This window comes from Oryctolagus cuniculus, chromosome 19 (genome assembly GCF_051225735.1).
Source record: "Oryctolagus cuniculus isolate XC-2025 breed Fujian yellow rabbit chromosome 19, ASM5122573v1, whole genome shotgun sequence".
Taxonomy (NCBI): domain Eukaryota; kingdom Metazoa; phylum Chordata; class Mammalia; order Lagomorpha; family Leporidae; genus Oryctolagus; species Oryctolagus cuniculus.
In genome coordinates this window covers 53,156,506-53,175,272 of record NC_142885.1, presented here as the reverse complement: position 1 = coordinate 53,175,272, position 18,767 = coordinate 53,156,506, and the positions used below count along the sequence as shown (strand labels likewise).

At 43.7% G+C, this 18,767-nt stretch overlaps 1 protein-coding gene across 4 annotated transcripts in view; it reads left to right on the top strand.

The window, feature by feature from the left end:
* The first annotated feature begins 142 nt into the window (after positions 1 to 142).
* Positions 143 to 18,767, top strand: part of DCTN5 (dynactin subunit 5) — a 29,477-nt gene continuing 10,852 nt past the window's right edge. For all 4 annotated transcript variants that reach the window (XM_008257889.5, XM_051847514.3, XM_051847513.3 and 1 more), the window contains exons 1-5: positions 143 to 275; positions 960 to 1,028; positions 6,047 to 6,165; positions 9,246 to 9,357; positions 15,303 to 15,405. In XM_008257889.5, the coding sequence (XP_008256111.1) occupies positions 228 to 275; positions 960 to 1,028; positions 6,047 to 6,165; positions 9,246 to 9,357; positions 15,303 to 15,405 (451 nt within the window). In that variant the 5' untranslated portion in view covers positions 143 to 227. The remainder of the gene's footprint in view (positions 276 to 959; positions 1,029 to 6,046; positions 6,166 to 9,245; positions 9,358 to 15,302; positions 15,406 to 18,767) is intronic.

Below are 18,767 nucleotides of genomic sequence, written 5' to 3'. Positions count from 1 at the left end.
GCCAATTAAAGCCACTGCTCGATCCGCGCACGCGCAGCCAGGGAGGAGTGCCGAGCAATCGCCCGGGGCCGCCTAGAGGAGAGCCGAGCTCTCTGTGAGACGCGGGTCTGCCTAAAGCGGAAGTGGAGTCCAAACCGGAAGTAGCGGAGCAGCCGGAAGTAGCCTGCGTCCCTGACGTCTGGACGTGGTTTGACAGGACTCGGAGCTGTGGCGAGGAGTTGGCGGCCATGGAGCTGGGCGAGCTGCTCTACAACAAGTCCGAGTACATTGAGACGGTGCGCATGTCCAGATGTCTGCACGCCGGGTCCCTTTGACGGACGGCCCTCTGCCGCATCCTGCCCCTGCCCCACCCACCCCGAGCCCTTTGGCAGTGGTCGGGGATTACCTAGTGACCCCTCGCTTATGGTCTGGCTTTGTCAGTCCGTGAATGGGCAGTTAAGGCGCTTTGTGTTTATTTCTCATTTTCTCGTGGAGTTAAAAGATTTGGATGAGTCCCACCCCTCCTATAATTATTTACAGTTTTAAGTATCAGGCCCTTATAAACTTTTTTAACTACGATTTCATATTCTTGTAACTGTGCTCCTTATAGTCAGTGCGTGATATGGGTCTGAAACGCTGGAATCAGGGCAAGTGCACAGTTAACGTTGCTGTTATTTTGCTTTGTGGTCTCACAACTCTTTGGCACTGGTGAAGTCATTACCCTCCTTTGTTTAGAACTGGGCCTTGGATCCACGTCCCTGCCTGATGCCACTAAGCCATGGACCTACTATATCCGAACTCCTCGAGTCCCTTGTTTTCCTCATCCACACTTGCTTTTCCAGTATCCTGGATTCATCCCACTGTAGACTGGTCCCCCGTTCAAGTCCTTTTTTCTCCACTAATGAGTTTTCTTGTTGGAACCTGTAACTTAGAAACCCACTCACTTGGCTCACCCCAATGTTCTGTTGTTTTCCTTTTAGGCATCTGGGAACAAAGTCAGTCGCCAATCAGTGTTGTGTGGAAGCCAGAACATCGTTCTTAATGGCAAGGTAAAGGACAAAGCCAGCTCCAAATGCCTTTGATTGCCTTCAACTAATAACCGCATTAGCAAGGCAGATAAAATGTTGCCTTGATGCTTATATGTTGTACATTGCCCAGTTCTCTTTATTTTCTTTTTGTGATCCAGATTCCATTTATTTCATTGCAAAAGCGATTCAATAAAAGGAAGCAACTGAAAGTCTTTTTCCTTTTATGCTGGAAAAAAATACACTAGTACCTAGAATGGAAAATACTGTATAATATTATATAGTGTGCCTTAAACTACTGGACATGTAACAAACAGGCAATAAAATATTTTAAATAAAATTATTACTAAAGTAATACTTGTAAAATTATCTGTTTAAGAATAATTAATCATTCAAAATTAACTGCAACAAAGTTAATATGAGACTTAGGAAAGGTATTTAAATATGAGAGAGATTTGCAAAATGGAATCTGAACGGCTTAGAATCTTATAGTTTGAATAAACTGAAATAGCAAATAGATGACTATAATCCTGCAAATGATATTAGAGCATGGCAAAACTGAAAGTATCGCAAGATATATTTAGGCTTAACAAGCTCTGAGGTTGATTGTTATTCCTGCCATATTGGACACTCAGTTTTGAAATCAGTTTTTCTTTAAATATTACATTTTTAATTTCCAGAGAGAAAACAGTCACAGCCAAGAGAGCACAAATATTTTCCGTAGAGGCAGTCTCCTTTATGCCATCATACCGTGAGATTTAGTGGGAAAAAGAATGCTCCCATAATCCAGTTCAGACATACTGTGTCTGCACAGAATTGGAAAATTCTTTTTTTCCATCTGATTTCAGTAGCAGATGTATAGAGGACTTATGAAAATCAGCTACTTCTGAGACATTTTCTGTGACTTTGTAGGGAAGGTGTTTTCCTGTGGTGAGATATATGTTTATATACACCCCAAACAGAAAACCTATACTTAAAGATTTATTTATTTATTTGAAAGTCAGAGTTATATAGAGAAAGAAGTAGAGGCAGAGAGAGAGAGAGAGAGAGAGATAGGGAGAGAGAAAGGTCTTCCATCCTCTGGTTCACTCCCCAATTGGCTGCAATGGCCAGAGCTGCCCCGATCCAAAGTCAGGAGGCAGGAGCTTCTTCCAGGTCTCCCACGTGGGTGCAGGGGCCCAAGGACTTGGGCCATCTTCTACTGCCTTCCCAGACCACAGCAGAGACCTGGATTGGAAGTGGAGCAGCCGAGACTCAAGCCAGTGCCCATATGGGATGCCAGCACTGCAGGTGGCGGCTTTACCCACTATGCCACAGCACTGGCCCCAGAAAACCTATACCTGTTAAGGAATACTCTCCATTCCCATCTATTCCCATTTTTAGCTAACCTCAGTCTGCTTTCTATCTCTACGAATGTGCCTGTTCTAGATATGTCATATAAGTGGAATCATGATATTTGTCCTTTTTTATCTGGCTTACTTAATTTAGCATGATATTTTCAAGGATCATCTGTGTTGTTCCACCTTCATAGCCATGATTCTTCTTCATAGTCAGATAATATTCCATTATGTATGTGTAAGTGCCACATTTTGTTTATCCATTCATCTGTTGATGGACACTTGGGTTCAGCTACTGTGAGTAATGCTGCAATGAATAGCAGTGTACAAGTATCTGATCGAGTCCCTGTCTTCAGTTCTTTTGCGTATACACCTAGGAATGGTGCTGGGTGAGTCTGCGTCTAACTTTGAGGACCTGCCAGACGGTTTCCGTGATGGCTGTAGTGCAACTGTTGTTCACCCCCAGCAGTGTGCAGGGTGCCAGCTTCTCCACATCCTCAGCCGCTCCTGTTATTTGCTGTTTTCTGGATGATGGCCTTCCTCGTGGGTGTGAAGTCTAGCGCAGTGTGGTTTTGCTTTGTATTTCTCTAATGACTGATGATGCTGCAAATATCTCCATGTACTTACTGGCCATTTGTACATCTTCAGTCCTTTGCATATGTTAAAATTGGGTTGTCTTTTTGTGGCTGAGTTGTAGGAGTTTTTTATGTATTCTGTATGTTAAACCCTTATCAGATGTATGATTTGCAAATATTTTTGCTCATTCTATAATTATCTTTCACTTTCTTGATAATGTCCTTTGATACACAGAAGGTTTTTTTTTTTTTAAAGATTTATTTATTTGAAAGGCATAGTTACAGAAAGAGGGAGAGGTGGAGAGAGATCTTGCAACCACTGGTTCACTCCCTAGATGGCTGTAACAGCCAGGGTGGGCAAGACCAAAGCCAGGAGCCAGGAGCTTCTTCCAGGTCTCCCATGTGGGAGACAGAGACCCAAACATTTGGGCCATCTCCTACTTCTTTTCCAGGCCATTAGCAGAGAGCTGGATCAGAAGTGAAGCTGCCAGGACATGAACCAGCGCCCATATGGGATGCTGTTGTTGCAGGGAGCAGCTGTACGTGCTGTCCCACCTGCTGGCACTGAGACATGGGCACTGTAAGTGCTAGGCTCTACCTGCCCCTCCACTTTAGTATCATCTCTGAGCCTGGTATTCAGGCTATTGATTTCTCTAGGTTCACCTACCTATCAGGTGTCCCATCTGTCTCCCTCGTCTGACTTTCCTGGCTCCAGACCTTTATTTCTTTTTTTTTTTTTTTAAGTTAATTAATTTGTTTGAAAGGCAGAGTTACAGAATTAAGGAAGAAAGAGAGAGAGATCTTCCATCTGCTGATTCACTCCCCAAATGGCCGCTCTGGCTAGGGCTGGGCCAGGCTGAAGCCATGAGCCGGGAGCTTCATCCAAGTCTCCCGTGTGGGTTCAGGGGCCCAATTACTTGGACCATCTTCCGCTGCTTCCCCAGGCCATTAGCAGGGAACTGGATTGGAAGTGGAGCAGCTAAGAATCAAACTGATGCCCTTATGAGATGCTGGCATTGTAGTTGGCGGCCAAACCCACGGTGCCACAATGCCGGTCCCCAGACCTTTATTTCTAGCTGGCTGTTGATCATCCCACAAATACCTGAAACTAAACATTTCAAAATTTAATTTATAATCTTCACATTTTCTTACCCTACTCTAGATTGTCTTATCCCCAATAATTGGCCAAATAGTGACCAAGTCACATGGGTTATCCTTTTTTGTTTTTTAATTTGCATACAGTAAAATGTACCCATTTTTCAGTGTGCAGTTTGACAATTTTTTGACTGATATGTACATGTGTGCATCTACTACCATAATCAAAGTGTAAAATATTCCATTATCCTAGTTCCCTTGTACCTCTTTACCTCAATCCTCCTTGCCCCCAGTTAGCTACTGATGTTAAACTATTAGAAATTAGCTTTGTGTTTTGCAGAGTTTCATATAATTAGCAAGACATACTGGAGCAGCCAGGACTTTAACTGGTGGCATATGGGATGCCAGCATCACACGCAGTGGCTTTACCTGTTACAGCACAGCTATTGCCTTAGACGGCCCGTTATCTGTTTTCATGTTGAGTCACTGTAGTCTTCTTAAGGGCCCCTTTTCCTCCAGATTCCTTTTAATTCTCCATTCAGATTCCATCTGCTTCCAGGGTAATATTTCTAAGATGAAAATCAGTTATGTTAATCCCCTGTCACTGATTTCTTATGGCCTTAGGAAAAAAGTCTAAACATCTGCATAATTTCTTATGATCTGGTCCCTTGCTTATTTTTCCAGCTGTAACTTCAGTGCAATTTTTTTTTTTTTTTTGTAATCTACTTCATTTATTCAACAGACGTTTTGAGAATGGCTACTCTTTACCAAGTATGAGGAATTAACTGGCCCCCTCACCCAGGATTCTGGGTTGTGTTAGCACCTCAGGAAGTCTCTGAGGAAATCAGATCTTTTTTTTTTTTTTTTTTTTTTTTTGGACAGGCAGAGTTAGACAGTGAGAGAGAGAGAGAGAGTTATAGATAGAGAGAGACAGAGAGAAAGGTCTTCCTTCCATTGGTTCACCTCCCAAATGGCCGCTACGGCCGGCGCGCTGCACCAGTGTGAAGCCAGGAGCCAGGTGCTTCCTCCTGGTCCCCCATGCAGGTGCAGGGCCCAAGGACTTGGCCCATCCTCCACTGCCTTCCTGGGCCAGAGCAGAGAGCTGGACTGGAAGAGGAGCAACTGGGACAGAACAGGCACCCCAACCGGGACTAGAACCCCGGGTACTGGCGCTGCAGGCAGAGGATTAGCCTAGTGAGCTGCAGCTCTGGCCTGGAGCCAGATCTTATACCTGTAGTATAGCATTTAGTCTGAGTCCAGAAGTTGGATAACAAATCAGAACTTCAGTGGATCCATCTCTGGGAGCATAAAGTTAGAGATAGCTGGTAGCCTCAGGAGGTAAGAGAAAGGTAGTAGCAGCCAGGACTCCTCACTGAGCAAGCAGCCGAGACTCGGAGGGCAGGTAGACATGAATGAATCTAAAGAGAGGCATGAACTAGCTCTGCTGTGGGCACTTCCAGTTGTTCATTCAGTGAGTTGTATTCATGGGATATAAAGGCCAAAGCTTGTGATACACTGGGAACATGTCTAGCAGTGGTCAGTGTCACAGGAACAGTTCTGTTTTTACCTTGCAAGACACCCCTTTTGAGGCTGATGTTGTGTGCAGTGGGTTATATAGCCATATACAACACTGGTATCCCATATGAGTACCAATACAAGTCCTAGATGCTCCAATTCCGATCCAACTCCCTGCTAATGGCCTGTGAAAGCAACAGAAGATGGCTTGAGTGCTTGGACCCCTGCCACCCTTGTGGGAGATCCTAATGGAGTTTCAGGCTCCTGGCTTCTGCCTGGCCCAGCCCTTGCCATTGTAGCCATTTGGAGAGTGGACCAGTGGATGGAAAAATCTCTCTCTCTTTCTCTCTTGCTCTGTTTCTGTAACTCTGCCCTTCAAATAAATACATACATCCTTTTTTTTTTTTAAAGATAACCCTTTTTACAGATCATTTGCTGCAGTGGATCAGAACATAACTCTCAGTGTCTTTTTCCCTACTCTTTTTGCTATTATGTTTTAAAATGTGTTTTGTTTTTATAGACCATTGTGATGAATGACTGTATCATCCGAGGGGACCTGGCAAATGTAAGAGTTGGACGCCACTGTGTTGTGAAAAGTCGTAGTGTCATAAGGCCACCATTCAAGAAATTCAGCAAAGGGTATGTAATTTAATTACTTTATTCTACTCTTAGGCAAGATGCTGCTACTGGTGGTGGTGTCCATGTGATGAGTTGTAGTGTAGTGAGTGTGTCATAATGAACACAACTCTGACGTGGTTGTCTTAGTCTAGTTGATGGTTGGTTCACAGAAATGAATCCACTTAAAATGGCAAAAGTAAAGAGGTCTGATTAAAGAGACAACAGGCATATTTGATGGAACCTAAGACTAATAAAATGAGCCACCTCACAAGGGACTAGAACCTGCAATTGGATAACTAGCCAGAGTCAAGATAACTATTCTATCTGCCTGCCTCTCTCTCTCTCTCTTTCTCCAAGATTATACTGTCTTTCTCTGCTATTCTTTATGCATTTCTGCTTTCTTCTCTTCTCTCGCAGATTGGCTGTACCTATCCCAGTTGTTCATGGAGCCCTGCTGCCTCTCTCAGCCCCTTATCTATGTCACTTCTCCATTCAGGTTTCCAACAGATTGCAACCAGAGATCTGTGTCATGTGTCCAAATTTTGAGGAAAGAGAATTTGATTGGCTCCGCTTATTTAAATGTTCACCCCTGGTCTAAACAGCTGTGACCCAAAGGACAGGGGCAAGTCAGGCTCACTGATCCCTCACTGGGAATAAGGACTGTCCAAGAAAAGATGTGGTCCCAGCAGGAAAACTGAGCCATGCCTGTGTGGTGGTGTTCTCCAGGCCCGTCTCCTCTTTGACAAATTGCATTCCTGGATCCTTCCTGCATTTCATTCAACCCGCATTTCATTCAATAAGTCAGTGAGAATTTATTGAATGCTTTCTTATGCCAGCCACTGGGATATAAGCTGGACATATAAAGGTAGATGAAGTTACCAAAATCTAGTGGTTCACAAAATCTCAAAGTTCTCAAAATCTAGTGGCAGAAACAATTCCATAAACAGTTAACTACTATATAATGTGGAACTATAATGGAATGTCTACTATATAATGTGAAATGGTCTTATATGAGGGGAACAAGGTTAGGGAGGGACAGGAAGGGAACAACTAGATCAAAATAAGTATAATACCTAGGAGTATACCCTGCAGGAGTAATCTCACATTTCCTATAACGATGTGGTGCTCTAGGCTTTCCATTACACACAGGAATTGAATCACAGAGTAATCCTACATTATTCACGTGAACATTCACTCATTAGCTCAGAAGCCTTTTCGGGAAAACCTGAAAACATTGTGGTACCCGTCTGTGGCCTCATAGTGACTGACATTCTGCTAGGGTTAGTGACTCCACCTCCTGGTACTGGCCTTATTGGGTTGTATATCAACCAGGAAAAGCACTAAGAATGAATAGAATGGAGGGATATGTAAAGCCCATGTGAGAAATACATACATATCAAATTATAAATAGCAAAACATGACAAGATGAATGCACATCTTTTTTTTTTTTTTTTAAGATTTTATTTATTTATTTGAAAGTCAGAGTTACACAGAGAAAGATGGAGAGGCAGAGAGAGAGAGAGATCTTCCATCCGCTGGTTCACTCCCCAATTGGCCGCAATGGCTGGAACTGTGCTGATGCAAAGCCAGGAGCCAGGAGCTTCCTCTGGGTCTCTCATGTGGGTGTAGGGGCCCAAGGACCTGGGCCAACTTCCACTGCTTTCCCAGGCCACAGCAGAGAGCTGGATCGGAAGTGGAGCAGCCGGGACTCAAATTGGTACCCATATGGGCTGCCAGCACTGCAGGCAGTGGCTTTACCCACTACACTACAGTGCTGGCCCCGAATGCAGGTCTTTCCCCCTCACCCCCTGCATATCATACCAGAACCGATAATACCATAGAAGGTGGGATTTTTTTATTTAAAGATGAAGAACTGTCAGTACTGCAATAGCAGACTGTGATGAGATCAGGAAATTTATTGCTACATGAGGGGTCCAGACTCAGAATACTGCTGGATTAAGGAATATTTAAATAAATTACAGGTCGGGGAGGACAGGTGTCGTCTCTGACAAAATATTCCTGACATAATGACATAGCAGAACCAGACTGGGGAAAGCTAGTGAACATCTAGTTACTATCAGTTCCAATCCAGAGATTACATCCAGAAGTACTGGGAAGCTACTTGATCAGTGCAGTCACAGAACCACTGACAGTGACATTTGAGGAATCCTGGACAATGGGAATGATGTCAGAAATCTGGAGAAAGCCTCCTAATTCCTACTCATCCTTCATGACTTGGCTTAAATGTCATTTTTGGTTAAGTTTGTCCCAAACCTCTGGGTCACATGACATCTCTGATTATATACTCTTAATTTGATATTGTGTCTCTGCAGTACTTATTACAGTTGTAACTAATTACTTCTATAATCATTTATTTAATGTGGTTTCTTCACTTGTTTAGAAGTTCCTCATGGACAGAACGGTGTCTCTCTTGCTCCCCTTGATATCCCCTGTTCCTAACATAGTCTGTAACTGCCTTTCTTTGTTTTTTGATTTTATTTATTTGAGAGGCAGAGTTACAGATAGTGAGAGGGAGAGACAGAGAGAGAGGTCTTCCTTCCACTGGTTCACTCCCCAGATGGCTGCAATGGGCAGAGCTGGGCTGATCTGAAGCCAGTATCCAGGAGCTTCTTCTGGGTCTCCCACGGGGTGCAGGGGCCCAAGGACCTGGGCCATAGCAGAGAGCTGGATTGGAAGTGGAGCAGCTGCAACTAGAACTGGCGCCCATATGAGATGCTGGCACTACAGGCAGGGGCTTTAACCCACTGCACCACAGCTCTGGCCCCCAACTCTGCCTTTCAAATAAATAAATCTTTTTTTAAAAAAGTGATCTATGAGCATTTCAAAGGAAACAGAAATGAGTGAACATTCATTAATTTTTATTTGATGTCTGTTCTGCTTTGAAAATCTGTCTCTTTTGCCTTGCTGTTTCTGTATACTTTTTGGTTTAATATTTCTAATTTTGAGCCATTAGTCTCATTTATCTTCTTCAGTATATGGAATTTTTCTATTAAGACAAAATAATGAGGTTGAAATTTACATTAAACTTTGACCCAAATGCATCACGTTGACCTTTCTTTGTTCTTCTTTTCCTTCTCTAGTGTTGCGTTCTTTCCTTTACATATCGGGGACCATGTCTTTATTGAGGAAGATTGTGTGGTCAATGCAGCTCAGATTGGTTCCTACGTTCACGTCGGCAAGAACTGTGTGATTGTGAGTACTGGGACCTGGCTGGCCAAGCTCCCTCCCCTGTCCCCTGCTTTCCGTCCCTCACAGCAGTCACCCAGCAGGGAGTAGTTTCTCATCTTCCCAAGGTTAGCTGTTGTTGAATTTGAAGCTTTTCTAGTCTTTAATAATAATGGCTAATATTTTTTTTTGTTTTGTAATTTTTATTTGTTTTTGAGAAGGAGAGAGAAGAAAAATAGTGTGTGTGTTCCCATCTACTGGTTCACTCCACAGATGCGTGCAATGGCCTGAGCTTGGCCAGGGCCAAAGCTGGGAGCCAGAAACTCAAATGTAAATCTCCCACATGAGTGCCAGGAACCTAATTACTTCACCCCTCACCACTGCCTCCAAGGGTGTACATTCATAGGAAACTGGATTTGGGAGCCAGAACCAAGAATTGGACCCAGACATTTCTAATGTGGGACATGAGTGTCTTAACCACTGTCCTTTTTTTTTTTTATTATTAAGCTTTATTTGTTTATTTGAAACAGTTACAGAGAAAGAGGCAGAGAGAGAGAGAGAGAGAGAGAGACAAAGATCTTCCATCCACTGTTTCACTCCCCAAATGGCCACAATGGCTGGAACTAGACTCTTCTGAAGCCAGGAGCCAGGAGCTTCTTCAGAATCTCTCACATGGGTGCAGAGTCCCAAGCAGTTGGACCATTTCCACTGCTTTCCCTGGTACCTTGGCAGGGAGCTGAATCAGAAGTGGAGCAGCTGGGACTTGAACTGGCACCCATAAGGGATGCCAGTGCTGTAGGCAGTGGCTTTACCTGCTACGTCATGGCACCGGCCCCTTAACCAGCATCTTAAACTGCCCCAATGACTAACCTTATAGAGCTTCTTCCATATGATGTTAAACTCTCCTTTGATACTTCATTTAATCATCTAAGGCTCTTAGATACTTTAGGTTATTATCCCTAGTATAAGGGATTTGACAAGGCTAGAAATGGTGGAGCTGGGATTTAATTCCAGGCAATATAATTTGCTATGTTGCCTTACCTTATTGAGTTTATAATATAATGAGGGCAAGGGATCTGAAGGGTGAATTGAAATTGGCCCAGCACCGGTGCTGTGGTGCACTAGGTTAATCTTCCGCCTGCGGCGTCGGCATCCCATATGGGCGCCAGTTCTAGTCCCAGCTACCCCTTTTCCAGTCCAGCTCTCTGCTGTGGCCTGGGAAAGCAGTGGAGGATGGCCCAAGTGCCTGGGCCCCTGCACGCGCATGGGAGACCAGGAAGAAGCACCTGGATCCTGGCTTTGGATCGGCACAGCTCGGGCCATTGTGGCCATCTGGGGAGTGAACCAATGGAAGAAGACCTCTCTCTCTCTCTCTCACTGTCTGTAACTCTACCTGTCAATAAATAAATAAAATCTTAAAAAAAAAAAAAAAAAAGAAAAAGAAAAAGAAATTGGCCCAGCAGACCTGGAGAGAGTGGGCATTTCAGGAAAGACACTGGCATGTGTAAGAATCAGAAACACCAAGGGACATGATGTTAGGGGAACTGCAAGTAGTTAGGATACAAGCAGACCCTGTGCTCAGCAACACCTGTATGACCCTGGTCCACAGGAACTTAGGCATTCATTTATTTTATCCAGCAAAGCCTTTGCAAGATTGAGTTGCTTGCTGTTTCATAGACAAAGAGCCATTGGAACTCATGAGAATGTAGAGGTGAGGATATTCAAGACAGGGGCTACATTTTTATGCTTTAGATTTGCACCTCACACTAGATTCTAGGAAAAGCCCAGACCATTTTCATGTTTCCTTAATGGCTGTCCCCATTAATACAAAGCCAGTTCTCTATGGGTAAGAGTCAGATCCTAAAATATCACACTTGCAGTTCACATTCCAGGAGCTATTGAGCACAGCAAAGATGAACGTGCAGTGGAGAAACACATTGCTGTTTCCAGTCTGACTTGCTACTAGAATTTTTTTAAAAAAAGATTTATTTATTATTTATTTGAAAGTCAGAGTTACACATAGAAGGAGAGGCAGAGACAGGGAGAGAGAGAGGTCTTCCATCCTCTGGTTCACTCCCCAGTTGGCCGCAACGGCCAGAGCTGCGCCAATCCGAAGCTAGGAGCCAGGAGCTTCCTCCGGGTCTCCTACGTGGGTGCAGGGGCCCAAGGACTTGGGCCATCTTCTACTGCTTTCCCAGGCCATATCAGAGAGTTGGATCAAAAGTGGAGCAATCAGCGCCTATATGGGATGCTGGCACTTCAGGCCAGAGCGTTAATCCACTGTGCCACAGCTCTGGCCCCACTAACTAGAAATGTTCTATCAGATATTCTTGCTCCAGAGGAATTCCTTAGTATGTAGTAGAGACAGATGCCTCAGTTCAGCCTGATGTTGAAGAGAGGGGGAAGACAGTAAAATCCATCCTGTCCCCTTTCCTTGACTATTTAACAAAGACTTGCCCTCCAAGCCACAGTTGGGGTTTTCTTATACTTTCTTTGCAAAGCGAAGACATTACAATAGTGGCCTAGTCCCATAACCCTTTCCTTTATCCCCAGAGCAAGTGTCTGGATGATTAAATCCAAATTATATTTCCAATGCTTAGAGAATTCTACTCCTATTGTCTTCTTTTTGTACCATCTTTTAGACTTTGATGTATGCTATTATTCAGTTTTGGCAGTAGTTCAGTGAGCCTCAGTAACTCCTCAAGTGAGCTCCAAAAAATCTTTTAAAATTCTAGAATCTTAGAGCTAGCAAGAACTCTTTCAGGAAGAATTTACTTGCCCTCATGCACAGATCCTTCCTTCCTAGACCATCTCCTGTGATATCTGTCTTGTGGTTGAATATATGATGGTGTATGTATGAATCAAAATTGTCCTTATGCCTGAAGGAAAAGTTTAGTAAGAGTACTAATATGCACTATTATTGTGCTGTGCATTTTATGTCCATTATCCCTAATCTTGACAACACCACTGCAGGTTTGTCGCTCCCCCTCTTCGTGGAGGAGCGACACTGAACCCTGCCTAGGCTTCATATCCGAGTCACGGCACCATTATGTCGCTCCCCGTCTTCACGGAGGAACGACACTGAACCCTGCCTAGGCTTCATATCCGAGTCACGGCACCATTATGTCGCTCCCCGTCTTCGTGGAGGAACGACACAGGACCCTGCGCTGTTCTTTTGTCTGCTCGGCCCTCCCCGGGTTTGCTGCTGGTTCTTCCCGGGTTGGCTACCGACCCTTCCACCTCCGTGGAAGGGCGGTTCCCCCTGCCACTTTCCCCACTTCCGCGGGGGAGCGGCACACCGCCGGCCGGCTCTCTCGGGGGCTGCACAGGTGTTCCTTCAGATAGATGTTCCCCGGTGCATGTTGTCTCTCTCCTCCTTTATAGTCCTCTTCCACCAATCCCAACTCTGCTACCCACACGCCGAGTACGCTGCTCTCCTCCAATCAGGAGCAGGTCCTGCTGTTTATTGGTTGAACTGGAGGCAGCTGTGTAGAAGCTGTTCCCTCCTCTCCCAGCACCATATTGTGGGAGAGCAGATGCATAGAATAAGTCTTAATTCCAGTAACTTAGTCTAGTCCGAGTTGCTCCCCACACAGGTTCAGTTTTAGTCCTGTTTCACAGATGAGGAAACCAAGGCTTAGATGCTAACCAATTTGCACGTAGATACACTGGTGGCTGCAGTGCCAACAGCCTGCCTATAGTTCTTGACTCCTTGAAAAGATCTGTAGGAAAGAATAAAAAATTAGGTTAGCTATTTACCTCTTCAGCTATTACCAATCCATTCATGCTAAAAAGTACCTGCATTTTTTCATTTTTTATTTCATTTTTCATTTTGGGTAGATAAGTCTACCCAAGATGCTTCTGGAATCCAGTGGGCAGCAGCGCCAGCTAATGGACAAAGCAGGCACCTGCAGGCTGTGTGATGGCTAGTGGTAGATTCCTTTCCCAGGACCCTTGTCTACAGATCCCTCCATGGGAATGTATCAGCACATTCTTTGCTGTTTCCTTTTACTCAGTGCCCATGTTCTCAGTCTGAGGTGTTGGAGCTTAGGCATGACAGAAAGTCTTTGGGTTAATATTAGCTGGGGAGTCACTAGGAGAGATAGCCAGTTGCCATGTTTTGAAATGGCCACCAGCAGGTACATTCATGGGAGACAGCTTTCCAGGAGGAACAGAGAGCTGTGTTTACCACTTGCTTCTGAGCCACAGATGTTACACAGCACTGCCGATGCTATCAGCCTTCCAGCTGGAGACAGCTGAGCCAGCCACTTAAATTCAGACCTCAGAGATGTAAAACATTTTTAAAAATTCATTTAGCGATCTGCCTTTTCTGGAAATAGGTATGATTTGGGCATGTAATAATGAGGAAAGATCTGAACACAGCCAAATCAAAGTGCTCTCTGTATTCTTTGGTGAAATCTGCAGTCTGGACAGGTTAGCATTGTCCTAGTATTTGTGAAGATGTCCACATTCTTGGCCAGGGGTATTTTATTGTATTGTCCACCCAGAACAAAGTGAACTTAAAATCCGGACAGTGTGAACAATAGTTACTAAACACTGAAACTTTATTCACTCTGTAGTCTAAAGCACAAATTTAAACTGTCTATACAAGGCCCTCTTTTCTCTTAACCTACAAAACAGGTGAGTCTCCCAGACTTTATTTCTTGCCATCAAAATGCTGTGGATTATGGCGGGATTAGGAAGTGATACCAATGGATAAAATCAAGCCCAAACATTCAAATAACTATCACTAGCCAGTGGGAACTCATAATTTCATATCCAAATGAATTTGTCAGGACTTTTCCAGTTGGAATTGACAAAAAGTGGTTTTTTCCAGTTGGACAAAAAAAGAGCAAATAATAAGCAAACCCTAAACTGGAAGGTGCAAAGCAAAATGTATTGACTAGAGTAAACTAAGGGTACTGAAGTAGATCCTAATATCGTGCGTAAATGACTTCAGAGGTCCAACTGATGTCATGAGAATTAGTCTGCATCACTTTTCTGCTTTCTATGGGAGCTTCATTCTCACACATGTTCTTCCTTCATGGAAATACGGCCATCTGTTCCGGTTCCATCCTGTCCTCTGAAAACCCCAGTGGAAAGTATTTCTTTTCCATTAATTCCAGCAGAAGCTCTGGAGTTGAGATGCATCAGACATTGAGTTATATGCTAGCTCCGGACTCCCTTTAACCACTTGCGTAGCTAGGATGGGGTTTGATGTGAGGGCTAAGGGGCGAAGATGTGGACTGAGTTGGGAATAGGGATGATTCACAAGGGAAATACAAGTTTAGTGAGCAGAAGGAAGGGGTACAGATGTTGGAAAAGATGACAAGAACAGATATCCAGTAAGTGAAATAAAAGAGATTAAACAGGGCTCTTGGAAGACTGCAGTTCACATGATCTGTAATGCCTAAGATAACTGTTCTGCCTCTTACCTAGGACCCTCCTCTCAAAGGTCCCCCACAACACATGCACATCTTTGTCCCTCTGCTCATCAGGTACCACCTGAAGCAGGAAATTGCAACCAAGTCTCTTGTCACTGTACCAGGCTACTATATGATATTCAAAATGGAAAAGATATGAAATATCCCTCCATACAGCATACTAGTCAAGCTTTGCTCTCATTTCTTTGTTTTATTTTAAGATTTATTTTATTTGAAAGGCAGAGTTACAGAGAGAGAAGGAGAGACAGAGAAGTCTTCCATCTGCTTGCTCACTCCTCAGTTGGCTGCAGCTGCCGGAGGTGGGCCAGGAGGCAGGAGCTTCTTCTGGGTCTCCCATGTGGGCAAGGCCCCTAGAACTTGAGCCATCCTCCACTGCTTTCCCACGCGCATTAGCAGGGAGCTAGAAGTAGAGCAGCCGGGAATTGAACTGGTGTCCATATGGGATGCCAGCGCTGAAGGCTGTGCCACAGTGCTGGCCTCTACTCTCATTTCTTGATCTGTTTCCTGTTAACAAGATTTTAATTTCAGGGGCGCCGGTGTGTGTTGAAAGACTGCTGCAAAATTCTTGACAACACGGTATTACCACCTGAGACTGTGGTCCCACCATTCACCGTCTTCTCAGGCTGTCCAGGTAACCTTGGGTGTTGATTATTTTTGTTTTAACCTCCTGGAAACTCAATTTAGTTTTATTACCAAAGTAATACAGGTACTGTCTCTGACAGTACGTTGACATAACTAATTTAAAAATTCTGCTTTTAAAAAACACCTAGGAATGGTGTCTAAAACAATACAAAATACATTATTGGGTTTACAAGAAAGTAAGAAAATTATCAAAGTTCAAAAACAAAGAGGAAACTAACCCTAAGTTGTAAGATAGCACAGTTGATGCTTTCTTCACAGTGGAGTAATGTAGGGTATGATACTCAGGTAGGGATGGAAGATAAAGCAAATAGATGTAAAGGGCTATCCCCCCAGAAATGGTTAATGTAGAATAAATATGCCACAAGAATAGGAGAAAAGAAGCATTTCTGTCTTGGTCCCAGCTCTGGGTGGAAAAATTAAAAATCTCTCTAGAGAATTTTTACTGTGGGCTTGCCCTCAGGTTGATTGGACGTTTGAATGCCTGTAGAGAAAGCTCATGAGCTCAGAGTTCTAGTTTACAAGCATACAAGGAAACAAAAATAATCCATGGTCATCCCAGAACACTTGGAAAACATTGAAAAATGAAAGAAGAAAGTCCAGCATTCCCTCACCCCTACCCTAAGACAGTCTCTTCTTCTCCATTGTACTTTTTGTAGTTGAAATCCTGTAGCATATGCAGGGGCATATCTCAAGTTCACAGGTGGGAAATGTTGTGAAGAGAGATTTGACATTATATGATACCAACCACTGGGGGATGTGTCTTTCCAATTCAAATAATTTCATTATCACATACGAGTTTCAAAGTTTTACAGAGTCATCACTCAGATCCTTGGGGAGGCAGGTGGCCATTCTGCTGCACCTTGCATCTCTGCTTCTGTAGAGGAGGAAGAAGAGACTTGTTTAGTAATTCTCCCCATATTGGCATCCGAAGAGAAAAAATTTAGCTGTTCTCAGCAAATGCTGGACCAGAACAGCCCCAGCAATTGTTTGAGGTGATTGTCGGGCAAGCATCCAATCTTCAGTGAGAAGGATTTTGCCAGATAAATATCTTAAAAAAAAAAAAAAAAAGATTTATGTGTTTATTTCTTTAAAAGGCAAATTCACAGAAAAAGATCTTCTGTCCTCTGGTTCACTCCCCAAATGCTCACTACAACTAGGACTAGGCCAGGCTGAAGTCATAGCCAGAACTCCATCTGGTTCTCCCATATGGGTGGCAGGAGGCCAAGCACTTGGGCCATTATCTGTTGCCTCCCATGTGCATTAGCAGGAAGCTGGATCAGAAGCACAGGGTAGCCAGGACTCAAACCAGGCACTTTAACGTGGGATATAGGCATCCCAAGTCCCGAGTTATGCAGTGCCTACTCCCAGAGAAATATCTTAATCTTTTAATTTATTCAAGTTTTTTAGTACCAATTTATTCTGGTTGTTGAACATTGAAAGCAGCAGATAGGGAAGCAGTGTTTGGTAAATCTAACCTAGATGGTTATTGTATTTGGAGGTGCTGATGGAGGATTCAGGCTGCCCTGGACCTTAGCAGTCACTATATAAATGAGAAAGTGAAACTTAGGGTGGGTGTCCCAAGGTGTCAAGGCTGATTAGTGGGGAAGTCTTACCTACAACTCAGGCCTGTTTAGAGTCCTATGCTTTTTGCACATTGAAAAGATACTTCTCATGTTTATATTCTGTTGTATCACAGGTAAATACTAGCTATTTGAATTTTCCTGTTAGCAGTTTTCATAGGGTTACAGGACAATTAGCACATTTTGGGAGGGCTCCACAGCAAGAAACTGAGTCACGGGACAGAGTGAAAAGGAAGTCATCCAGAAAGGATGTAGGTCAGGAGCAGAGCACTCAGCTGCCTACAGGAGGCAAGCAAATAATGTAAACGACTGAAGTAATAGCTGTGTAACCTAGGCCTGCTGTCATGGGCTCTTCTGATGGTCTGTGAGCCACTGAAAATTGAAATCGTTCTGTAATATCTTTACATTTTTATATGTTTGCTACTAATTTTTAAAAAAATGATTAAATACTGTGCATATCAAACATGTTTTCATATTTAACATAGGCGGCCGGCGCTGTGGCTCAATAGGCTAATCCTCCGCCTTGTGGCGCCGGCACACCAGGTTCTAGTCCTGGTCAGGGCGCCCGATTCTGTCCTGGTTGCCCCTCTTCCAGGCCAGCTCTCTGCTATGGCCCGGGAGTGCAGTGGAGGATGGCCCAAGTGCTTGGGCCCTGCACTCACATGGGAGACCAGGAAAAGCACCTGGCTCCTGGCTTCGGATCAGCGCGGTGCGTCAGCCGCAGCGCACCAGCCACAGCGGCCATTGGAGGGTGAACCAACGGCAAAAGGAAGACCTTTCTGTCTCTCTCTCTCTCGCTGTCCACTCTGCCTATCAAAAATTAAAAAAAAAAAAAATTAACATAGGCTACTAATTTGCAGAGGGTATGTTTGAATTTTGTGGGTTTTTTTTTAAGGCTATTTATTTGAAAGGCAAAATTAGAGAGAGAGAGACCTTCCATCTGCTGGTTCACATCCCTAAATGGCTGCAATGACCAGAGCTGGGCCAGGCCAAAGCTAGGAGCCAGGAGCTTCATCCAAGTCTCCCTCATGGGTGTAGGGGCCCAAGCACTTGGATTATTTTCTGCTGCTTTCCCAGGTACATTAGCAGGGAGCCGGATCAGAAGTGGAGCAGTCAGGTCTTGAACCAGTGTCCATATGGGATGCTGGCATTGTAGGCAGTAGCTTAACCCATTATGCCACACACTGGCCCCAAATTTTGTATTCTTTAAAACCTGTTTTCCTATTCTATCAGTTATATGTATATATTTGTATGTGTGTATACATATACACACACAAATATACAGTGCATATATGTGTTTATACATGTATATGAATGTGTATGTATGGGTATGTATATATGTATATTTGTATATTTATTCTCTACTCTTCTGAAACTTGCCTTTGCTTAATAATATATCTCAGGCATCTTTTCTTGTTAGTATGTAGAGATCTACCTTATTCTTTTCAACGTTTATAGATTTTTTCATTGTGTAAATGTACCATGGTGGATCTAGTTAGTATCCTGATATAATGGATCATTAGAAATTGTACCTGGTTTCTCACTACCAGAAAACAGAGCACACTGACATTCTTGTACATACATTGTACAATTGAACAAAATTTTCTGTGGGATAAGTTATTAGAAGGTGGATTGTCAGGTCACAAGATATGAACCTTGAAAGTCTCGCTGGCTGTTTCTAGAGTATCCTTCAGAACAGTTACACGAGTATACACTTCTACTCAGTCGGAGATGGCCTCTTCTGGAAATTCTTGGCTGATTTCCCCATTTC